This window comes from Suricata suricatta, chromosome 3 (assembly GCF_006229205.1).
Source record: "Suricata suricatta isolate VVHF042 chromosome 3, meerkat_22Aug2017_6uvM2_HiC, whole genome shotgun sequence".
Classification (NCBI taxonomy): domain Eukaryota; kingdom Metazoa; phylum Chordata; class Mammalia; order Carnivora; family Herpestidae; genus Suricata; species Suricata suricatta.
This window is the reverse complement of record NC_043702.1, coordinates 56,285,419-56,296,943: the sequence shown is the minus strand read 5'-3', so window position 1 is coordinate 56,296,943 and position 11,525 is coordinate 56,285,419. Positions and strand designations below refer to the sequence as shown.

The following is an 11,525-nucleotide window of genomic DNA, read 5'->3' as shown; positions in this document are numbered from 1 at the left end:
AGAGATGGAAAACATTTCTTCTCATGACTTTTTTTTTCATGGCCATTTATATAAAGTTAAAAGTGGATCACACTCTTGTGAAAGTCAAATGAAAAAAGTGTAAGAAATGACAATGTGTTTCTTTAATTCACTTTTAATTACAGGATGCATTTCAACATTTCTCTTCATGAACACTGTATTGGTGCAGAAACCCTTTGAGGCAGTTAAGTGTTGCATAGGTTTTGACATTACAAAAATTATAAAGTCTAAAAAGGCATATGATAGAAAATAATCAGTGCAACACTGATGAACTCAAGGTGTAAATTAGCAGTCTTTATCAATTTCAAATGCATGCTTTTTTTTAATGAAGGAAAGGGATCTGAGGTGTGCTGTTATTAAAGAATACTGTAAAAGAAATTCAAGTTCTGCCCCCACTCCCAACTCTCTTAAGAATCTAAATAATCAAAGGGTTGCTTATTCCTTTAGTTTCTTCTAAACCAGAGGATATGTGTGTGTGCGCATATGCATGACGAAGACCTATATATTAGACTAAATGAAGTGGTTTTTAAAAAAACTCCTTTCAAACTTACTTTTTTACAGAATTTATGAATCACGACAGCCAACACTCAAAACGATCCAAACCAACCAACCCTTGGTGTTGTATTAAATGACCAAAGTCTTTCAAATGGCTGATAAACAGAAATACCTTGTCCATGATCTTTAGTACATGTTTTTCCGAATTGCAGGTTACTTGTAACTTGTACCAAGCAATGTTTTCTATAGTTTTCCTTTGCCATCTCCTTTAAGGCTCAGGGGAAAATGTGCAGCTACATTTAAATATGCCTTATATACCTATACTCATGGAATATGTTTAATAGTTTACAATACCCCATTAATAACATCACATAAATGCTTAGCCGTTAGAAGTGAAGTCTTTAACAGTTAGTTGTATGCCAGTCGTGGAAAGGCAGAAGAAAGGTCCCTCAGAGACGCACCCGTTCCCCTCCCTGGAGCTGTTAGGTCACATGGCAGAGGGGAATTAAGGTTACAGACAGAATGAAGGTTGCTAATCAGTTTGTTAAAGTAGGGAGCTTCTCTGGTGGGCCCCCTCTAATCACCAAGGTCCTCAAAGGTGGGAGAGGGATGCAGAACATCCAAGTGGCGGTGCGATGACATGGGAGGACTTCACGTCACCCTTGTCGGCTCTGAAGATGGAAGGAGGGGCCAGGGGCCAAGGAACGCAGCTGTGCTCCAGAAACTGGAGATAGGCAAGCAAACGGAGTTTGTCCTCGAGCCCACAGGAGGAACCAAGCCTGCGACACCTTGATTTTAGCCCAGGGAGACCCCGTTCAGACTTCGGATCTCCAGAACTGTATGATGCATTTACGGGGTTTGAAGTCTGAGGCAATCTGTATGGCAACCCAGAAAACCAGGGTGTCACCCAAGCGGAATTGGTAGAACAGAGCACCGGAAGGGAGTTTAAATGTCTCAAGGAAACAGCGATCATGTCCACTGCTGAATTCATACTAGAGGATTTCAACAATGATTATACTTTGCTTCAAGTAAATTCAAATCTTAAAAGTAATAAATTTGAACAGAAAAAAAACCCCAACAAAAATTAAATTGTACCCATTCAGTGTACTGTTATTCTTTTAATGTTTCAGAACAAAGAAAATGCCAGAATTATATGGGGTTTTTTATGTAGTAGGGGCACAAGAGACAGTTCTCCACAGAAAATATTTTTACAGCTCCATAAGAGAGTTACCTACAAATATTTGCAAAGTTCATTCCTATAGGACTCCTGTAGTTTTTGTATTTGATATGCCAGTTTTCAGGGACAGAAAATTAAAACAAAGCTTTTTTATTAGAAAGACAGTAGCATGTAATTTAGCCCTTGCCACAGGTATTCAGTAAGGGAGCAGAGATATTTTTATTCCCAGGTAATTGTCACATACAGTCTCTCCTTATTCTCTCTACTTCGGCTTCGTTCTCTCTGCGTGGCGCAGGTGCGCTTCTCGCCCGGGCTCTCTCTGTGTGGTCCTCCCCCTCGGGGGACACCCGAGCCTCGGCTCCGGGGGCCATGTCCTCCGCGCCGCTCTTCACTGGGACTCCGCTGCGGCCGTTTTCTTATTTCTCTGTGCTGGTGACCACCGTGACTTCGGCTTCGGCCTCTCCGGCCCCTCCCCTCCCTGCTCTGGCTCCTGCTGCTCCTCTCGCTTCCTTCAGGCCCTCTCTTCTCTGGGCTTCTGGACTTCCTGTCGGAGTCTGAACGGCTCCGTTTGCTATTCTCCCGAGAACACTCTGGTTTTAAAGACCTAGGTTTTTCCTTGTGATGGTGACTGCTAGAAAGTTCTTCATAGAGTTTTCTCTTCTTAGACTGGTCCTTCTCTTCAGAATCACTGTTGTTATTCCCCGAACACTTATTTTTCTTTCTTTTCTTCTTTTGTATTTTCTTTTCTTTGTTGTCACTCTCACTGTTGCTTTCTGAAGTCTCACTGGAGGAGGAGGACGAGGAGGAGGTAGAAGAGGAGGAAGAGGGGGATTTATTTTTATGTTTTCTGTGTTTACTCCTGCTCTTCTGAAGCTTTTTCTTTTTTCTATCTTTTTTCTTTTTCTTTTTTTTCTTCTCAAGTCGATCCAATTTCCTGTTATTGGGAAAACAGTAATAACATACTATGTAAAAACAGTCCTTTTGTTGACAAATATAAAATTTTAAATAGACATATTCTCTTAGACACTACTGAAATTGGGACTTGGATATAAATGTATTCTTTATTAAATTACAAATAATTTCCTTCCTTTTATTCAAGTCACATAAAAAATTAAATGCATTAAGCCAATTGTCCCACTATATTTTCCTCAATAGCAACGACTATTTAAAACAATTCTTACTGATTCAGATTTTGAAATTACATAGCACTCTAAATAAATGGACATCCTCACCTCAAGAAAGCTTTATAAAACATAAAAACTTAAATATATAGCTATAATCATATGAAAAATTAATTACATGTTGTACTATTACATTTTTTTTAATGTTTATTTTTGAGAGAGAGACAGAGAGAGGGAGGCAGAGTGTGAGTAGGGGAGGGGCAGAGAGAGAGAGAAGGAGACACAGAATCTGAAGCAGGCTCCAGGCTCAGTCAGGAACGGCAAGATCATGACTTGAGCTGAAGTCAGACACTTAACTGATTGAGCCACCCAGGCACCCCAATGTTGTACTAATTTAAAGTATGGAAATAATTAATCAACACTGCGTTATCAAACTTGAAGGGCATATTCTCCAGGAATTCTAAGGAAGAATACACTTTACATTTTTTTGGATTCTTTTTTTCTTTTATAAAATAATCACGTACTGGTTTTCAACAACTGTTTAGGACAATTCTGTTAAGGCATATTCCGAGTTTCTAAAGAGTACTTCATGTTCTCAGAAGAGTGACTTGTTCTGGTGCTTGAGTTACTCTAAAATAAAAACGGCTTCACTGGGTTCTGTCCAGCCATTCTCAAAACTCCACTCACTGAAACATCATGAGCTCCCTCTATTGGACTCAGCAGACATTTCTTGGATTCTTTATGCCAGAGGTAGTCTGTTTAACTAAGATTCATATTTAAATATTTTTCAGCATTCCTCATAAAAATATCATAAAAAGAGTAATACATGGCCCATATTTTATAAGAATAAATAGTATGCAAATATATGTACCAATCTAGTACAAAAAGTAAAACCTACAAATAAATCTATTTCCAAACTAAATGTTCTGAAAAGTACAATGATTTTGTGTTATTCTGAGTATATAATCTTACACTCACTTTCATGGTACTGAAAGAAAGACAAAATTGTATTACTATAGCTGAAAAATAAATCAACACGATGCATAGGACAAAATATAAGAAAAAAATAATTGAATCCATTAAATATACTATGTTTAATTACCTGAGAAGTTTCTGTTTTTGTTTGGTTGTTAGTGACTTTAAAAATTCGACTTCTGGATCTTCTTCACCCTCACTTGCAACATATTCCTGAATCAACAAAGACATCATTAAATTGCTAGACTGCAAGACATTTACAAATCAGAAATTTTGTCAAACCCATACTAGAGATGAGTAGGACATTCTGGATTGAGAAGTGGGGTGGGGAGAATTAAAACCTTTTCTGTAGTGTCCAGTCAAGGAGGATCATGCATCAGGAGCTCGGTCAGCATTAACGAGCTTTATCAGAAAGAGGAAGATAGAGAAACACAGACAAATCGTTTATAGCATGGTTTCTACTCTCCATCTCTTGAATTCAAATTTAAACGCTTAAGCGTTTAGGGGCGCCTGGGTGGCTCAATTGGTTAAGCCTCAGGCTTCGGCTCAGGTCATGATCTTGCAGTTTGTGGGTTCAAGCCCCACATTGAGCTCTGTGGCTGACAGCTCAGAGCCTGCAGCCTGCTTCAGAGTCTGCATTTCTCTCTCTCTGGCCTCCCTGCTTGCACTCTGTCTCTCTCTCTCAAAAATAAACATTAAAAAAAATTTAAACACTTAAGAGTTTAAAATGTTAAAACCAAGAAGATCATGAACTTTATAGGAAAGTCAAAACATCCAAAATTTTAGCCTTTATAAATTCAACAGTACATTATCAAATATAGGATTATCAAATACATACCAATATATCAAACAAGACAAATATATGAAGATACAGGGTCTATGAACAGTCCCTAGCAATGTTTGCAAAGTAATCTGCCCCTTTTCGGAGTACCACAGGTTATGCCAATGGGAGTCTGGGTTTTAGTGTCAGCTCTGTCTCCAGACAGTCACAAGAGCCACAAGGGCAATCACTTAACTTCTCTGGGCTCCAGTTTCCTCATTAAATAAAATAGTTTTCATTAAAATATTCACAACCCTTCAAATGTAACCATCTTCTGGATCTATGTATAGTTCAATAAATTAAGTAAGTTTAAAATATTTTCTACAATTTTTAGGAGTTTGCTTCTATCCATTTCTTCCTATTGGTTCAATTTAATGTAAGTTAGCAGGAAGTAAAAAATAACAACCATATCACCAGTTCAGTTAGACATTTTATCCACATAAACCTAAAGGAGCAGTTTCATTTATTAAAAATATAGGTTTAAAAACAACTTCTCATTTAGGTTAAAATAATAAAGAATCAAAGTCAAAATACATTTTAGGTATCTGCTCTATCTTGCTTTCCTATGGATATATGCATATTGGAAAACATTAAGTAGCAATTCACAAGCAATCACATTTAGATTTATAGACATTTTCAGCTTACCGATAAAAAGATCATTACCTGTGATGGATCATTTGCGGTCAAGTTTCTCCCCAGTACATTTCGTTTCAGTGCAAACCCACTGTTTCTCATCTCCGCTATTAGCTCCGAGGGGTGCATCGATGGCCCTGTTCACAAAAATCGCAGTTTGAATGTATCATTTATATCTCTCTACCTTTTTTGGACTCCACAGTAGGAGTGCATTTGAAGCTTTGTTAAGTAAAATCACAGCTAAATCAACTCAATAATCTTCTGCTGAGCAAATAATCAGATATGATTTTCTAAAACAGCAGTCTGGAGATTCAGAATAGAAAATAATTGCATTTTTCTTTACATGCTAGGGGATTCTCTTCTTATGTAACTTTGTCACACTGAAAAGATACATTTAGATTGTTATCTGCTTGGCGGTTTATAGTATAAAATCAAAGAAAAGTGGTAAAAAAAAAAACCCGAAATTAAACTTTAATAGTTATTCTCTCAGTAAAAATTCAATTTAAAAAAGATACTTTTAAAGGTACATAAGCAATTTATTATTCTAGTTTCCAATTCAAAATTCCTCATCCTCACATATCGAATACCAATACTGAATACATTGTCATGTTGTTTGCTAATTATCAACACCACACACACACACACACACACACACACACACACACACACGCTACAGATAACTATGAAACACTTGTTAATCTTCCATATATACATATACTCACAGTCTGAAATTTCTAGTTATTAGTTTGTGGTTGGTGAAAAGCAATTTTAGGCTGCCTATAAGTATCTATATGTTGTATTTTTCAAAAGTTGCTGTTTCTACTTTTGCAAAATCCCAAGTTGAAGAGCAATCTTCTTTTTGGTTACACAGTATATACTAAAAATAAATATGGATTAAAGATAGATACAATTAAAAAGTAATAAAAAAAAAAGGTCTTTGCCCTTCCCTCAAACATTATTAGATTTACCATACTGAAGGAGACACCCTTTCCTCTTTCTTTCATATATTTCAGTTTCATTCTGTTTTCCTTGCGGTAGCAAAAAACAACTTTTCATGAAAGCTATTTAATGTCTCTGGCCTAAATCATCATTTGGTTTTTTTTGTTCTTGTTTTTGTTTTGTTTTTTTTAGAGAGAGAGTGCATATGAGTGGGGCAGAAGGGCAGAGGGAGAGAGAGACTCTCAAACAGGTTCCACTCAGCACAGGGCCCAGTGTGGGGTTCAATCCCGTGACATTGGGATCATGACCTGAGCTGAAATCAAGAGTTGACGCTCAACCAACAGATCCACCCAGGTGCCCCCAAATCATTTATACTTTCTTATATGTACTACACTGGGCAATCTATCCAGAATATAAGGAAGAATAAAGACAGTGCCTACTAAGAAGCAATTCATAAGGGAGGGTAGAGGACAGTGAAACTTCACAATGGATTCTCTAGTTCATTGATTAAATACTTCATCTATTATTCTTTACGCTGTTTTGTTGGTCTTTTCCTAGTTATTTGCATGTTCACCTACACGTGACCATGGAAGACAAAAAGACAGTAAAATTCAAACCCGTTCACTGGCCAATAGCATTTATGGTAAAAGTGAGGTAGTTACTGTTACTGGCTCTATGGGCTTTACCATTCCATTCACGTTATCCAGAACAACTGAAAGAAGAACACAATTTTATAAAGTGGAAAATGTGTTTTCTGAAGCATCAAAACTCCATTTCCTTGTTAACAGCTTTTTAAGATGTCAAATGAATTCAGAAAGCGAACATGCTAAGGATTAGGATGAAAACTACTCCAGTAAAGGGCCAAACAGCTTGGCCATTGTGGTGAGAGGTTGCTAATTTCATCAAAACATCTAATCTTTGGAAGTTTTAAAAAACACGCTTTTTACGTCTTCATTACAGTACTTCCAACCACTCTGAGAAAATGATCTCTCTCTCTAGCCTGTCTGACAGATTATGAAACAACCCTTACTCTTCTAGCACTTATATTTTTCCAAATCCTCAAGTGAACTCTGTGTAGGCCATATGCTTGGCATACACTTCCACACTAAAGACTACAAATACGTAGGGAACCACCTGACAAACAGTATTTTAATAAATAATAGCAATTATTATTTTTGCCAGTAGCTATAACATGTTTATGATTATTTTATGATATAGTCTTCATAATTTAAAAATGTTTTTAGAGTGGTATTTTTCAAAATCCAGTCTTATTCATATATTCTTATACTTAAGCCTTTTTCTATCATCAAAAGCTCTGGGTTAAAAGATGTGACAAGTCAGGTTTGATTAAGATATATTTAGCCAGGTATCGTTATACCTTCCCGTTATTGTGACAGTGGCTAAGAGCAGTAAAACTGATAGAAATGATTCCAGCTCTCGTTTAGTTGATATAACAGATTATATAGATATGTTGAAAAAACAGAGTTTAGAAATATATTCCGAGGCAAAATGACAACTCTCATGTATAGTATCTTAATTATTTTCTACATTCCATGTGTCAGAGAAGAGGCATTAAAGATTCACACTGCAAGTTTATTTACAAACATATTATGTTGAATTCAAGAGTTTGATCCATTTTTCAAAGAGACTGCATCTCTTAAAATACTCCTTTCCGCATCTGTTCAATGGATTAATTAAAATATCCTTATTTTGTAAGCACTTGGTGTCTTACTGTAATAAAAGGTGCAGCAAATCCAGATCCAAAGTGTACAGTGATCATAATTAGTAGCCACCACTTGTTTTCCATTGAAAATGGCAAATCTGGGGGCGCCTGGGTGGCTTAGTCAGTTAAACGTCTGATTTTGGCTCAGGTCCTGATCTCACGGTTTGTGGGTTCGAGTCCTGCGCTGGGCTCTGTGCTGACAGCTCAGGGTCTGGAGCCTGTCTTCCGAGTCTGTGTCCCCCCCTCTCTCTGACTCTTCTTTGCTCACATTGTCTCTGTTTCTCTCTCTCGCTCAAAAATAAATACAAAATTAAAAAAAATAAAAAAATGAAAACGGCAAATCTGTCCATGGGCTCTCCTTGTAGTGGCTTCTAGGGACCCCGGATATTGGCACCTCCAGGTGCTGTGTCCCAACAGTGTGGCCCAAGTTTGGCACAGACACCACGGCGGTAGAAACAGCAGCACCAGCCCAAGTCCTCTTTTCACCACCTGCTCCCTGGAGTCCATGCCTTAATAGTTCAAACTATAACTGGATTTGGGGCTCAGCAATGTTTGGTTTGCTCTTAAATTTGCTAAGGTGGAATAATTTTAGAGAATTCAGGAAGAGGGCTTTTGTTCTAAAATGTAGATTTGCGAGGGCTCCTTTCTAGATCACTTCAGTCAGGCTAGGTCAAGCCTCCATAGCATGAAAACCAATGTTCCACCTTTGAAGAGCAGGTCCACTGAAGAAAACAGCTTTACATTTTGCAAACTCTCTGCTGTGATACAGGTAAGCATCAAAATACTGATTGTGACTATGGTGTTCAGGTTCATGTCCTGATTAGACCTAGACTATTTACTATTAGAAAGATACCTTGATGTCTGTGTCTCAGGGGGAAAAAAAAATCCCAGAAGGCAAATTGGGTTGTACTAAATTATGTTTGTACAGGGGCTAATCTATTCAATAAGAGCATTCATTTTTATAGAACTAAGCAAAAGTAACGGGAGGTTAAAAAGATGTGTTGCAGTAAAATAGGTATTTTATTGGAGAACAGTATAGGAAGTCAAGCTCTGGCCATGAGGAAGGCTACATCACTAACTTGACCGTTAGACGGCAGCCCCAGCTGAGTCCCACAGCGGCTCAGGAGGAGGCTGGAGGCTGAGGGCAGACACTTGTGTCCCACTGTTGGCACTAGGTCCCTCTGCTCTTCCCACGGAACAGCTATGTCTTCCTTTCCAAGTTCCTTTTGAAATGGAACATTAGCCTCTACAATTTCCAAGTATTCAGTGGGAGAAGGCAGGGCACTGAATCGTTGGTTAGGTAAGGCTGCATTAGAAATGCCTTTCGTCCTTCCCCCAAATTTAACACAATAATTTATGGGATGTACTGTTGGTTTCAAGGGTCTGCTATTCCTAAAATTAATATAGTTTTGTTTGCTATTAAAGTGGTGATCACTCACGGTTTATGAGATTGAGCCACGCTGGGCTCTGTGCTGACAGTGCAGCTTGCTTGGGATTCTCTCTTCCGCTCTCTCTGGCCCTCCCCCGCACTTGCTCGCACCCTCTCTCAAAATAAATACATTAAAAAAATTTTTTAAGTGATCAATTTTTCCCTTTTCATTGTGAATTTTATTTTAACTTAAACAGTAAAAAATTTCAAACCTAAAGAGTATAATGTAATGGTCCCAATGTACTCCTACACAGCTTCAACAATTATCAGTATTTTGCCATTCATATTTTATCTATTACCTCCAACTTCCCGTGCTTTAAAAATTTTTTTAAAATGATTTTTATTTATTTTTGAGAGAGAGAGAGATGGCGTGAGCAGGGGAGGGTCAGAGAGAAAGGGAGACAGAGAATCTGAAACAGGCTCCAGGCTCAGAGCCAGCAGTCAGCACAGAGCCTGACTTGGGGCTCGAACCCACTAACCACGAGATCATGACCTGAGCCAAAGCCTGATGCTCAACTGACTGAGCCACCCATGTGCCCCATGTGCTGCTTTTTTGATAGAGTTACTGAGAGAGCATTTGATAGATCTAGACTTTGTTAGAGATGAAATCTCAGGTATCACTTCAGTATTTAATCACTAACAAACAAGGAGTATTTCTTAAAAACCCTAACACCTTTATTACACCTGTCCATGTTGACAGTTTTAAAATATCATCTGATATCCAGTCAACATTCAGACTGTCTCAAGAGCACCTTTTCACAGTTGGTTTGTCCAGATTAGGATTCAAACAAGGCGCTCACTCTGCATCTAGTTCATATATCTCTTAAATCTCAATCTCATTCTTTTTTAAAGTTTATTTATTTATTTTGAGAGAGAGAAAAAGTGTAAGTGAGGGGAAGGGCAGAGAAAGAAACAGAATCCTAAGCAGGCTCCACACTGTCAGCGCAGAGCCTGATGTGGGGCTCGAACTCATGAATCGTGAGATCATGACTGGAAACAAAATCAAGAATCAGATGCTTAACCAACTGAGCTACCTGGGAGCTCTCCCCTTTTTATTTTAATTAATTAATTAATTTTAGATAGGCCCCATGCCCCATGTGGGACTTGAACTCACAACCCTGAGATTGAGAGTCACATGCTCAACTAAAGGGAGCCAGCCAGGAGCCCCTCTTCCTCTCTTTTTAAATTGAGGTATAAGTGACACATACCTTAAGTCTGTTTTAATCTCAAACATTTTTCACCACCCCCACCTGCTATTCATTTGTTGAAGAAACTGGGTTATCTGTCCTGCAGGGCATCCCCCATTCTGGACAGTGATGTCATTTAATATGTGCTTCCAGTCTTTGTATTTCCTGTTAAGTTGGTAGTTAGAGCTACAGGCTTATTATTGTTATTTTGGCATTTTATACCATATAGTTAGGAGGATTATACAGAAAGTCTTCTTATGTTTGGATTTAGGAAAATGACACCTGAAAACACACACATTTCTGGCCAATGAACCAGATTAAGGACAAACGGCTGAGACTTCAACCTGGCATGTTTTGCTGTCACTATAGTGTAATAGTGACTGTGGTAGAATGTTAAAAACGTGTGTTTTAAAATAAGCCCCCAAATATGATTACAAATTAAATATATTACGATTCTTATTTCCATGAAAGTACAACCTTTCTTCCGTCTTTCTTTCCTGAAATTAAATTGACTGAATCTAGTAAAAAAGCCACTCCCTGTTACTAAGGGCAAAAAGGCCACGCAGAGACACCAGTTATAGTACCCGACAGGGAGATGTGTGTCTGGTGGGAATGATCAAGAATCTTTCATATAGGATTCCTAGTATTACCTAACCTTCTTGCCTTTAAGAGAGCTTATAGAAAGTTATCTTAAAAAAAGACTGAAAAAGGGGGCACAGTAGGAACATGCAGCACAAGTCCCAGGGAAAAAGTGAACAAAGCTATTAATAAAACGTGGGGGTGATTTTTATTTATATAGATGAGAATGTTTTATGTATGATTTTCTAAAGGTTATGCAAGAACCAGTTGTACCGAATCGTAATAAAACTGCTCCGTACTGGGAACTTTCCTGACACTCTGCCAGTTCAGCTTGTGGAGGATGGAAACAATAGGGTTTCTTACTGCCCTAATCTCAAGTTCACACAGAAGACAGCTGGTTTGATCTATATTAAAACATACAATGTAAAG

General features: G+C 38.0%; 1 protein-coding gene across 2 annotated transcripts in view; it reads right to left on the bottom strand.

Moving 5' to 3' along the window:
- Window positions 1-312: 312 nt before the first annotated feature.
- Window positions 313-11,525, bottom strand: part of CIR1 (corepressor interacting with RBPJ, 1) — a 44,030-nt gene continuing 32,817 nt past the window's right edge. For both annotated transcript variants that reach the window (XM_029934366.1, XM_029934367.1), the window contains 3 exons: window positions 5,270-5,376; window positions 3,914-3,999; window positions 313-2,624 (listed from right to left, as the gene is read on the bottom strand). In XM_029934366.1, the coding sequence (XP_029790226.1) occupies window positions 1,910-2,624; window positions 3,914-3,999; window positions 5,270-5,376 (908 nt within the window). In that variant the 3' untranslated portion in view covers window positions 313-1,909. The remainder of the gene's footprint in view (window positions 2,625-3,913; window positions 4,000-5,269; window positions 5,377-11,525) is intronic.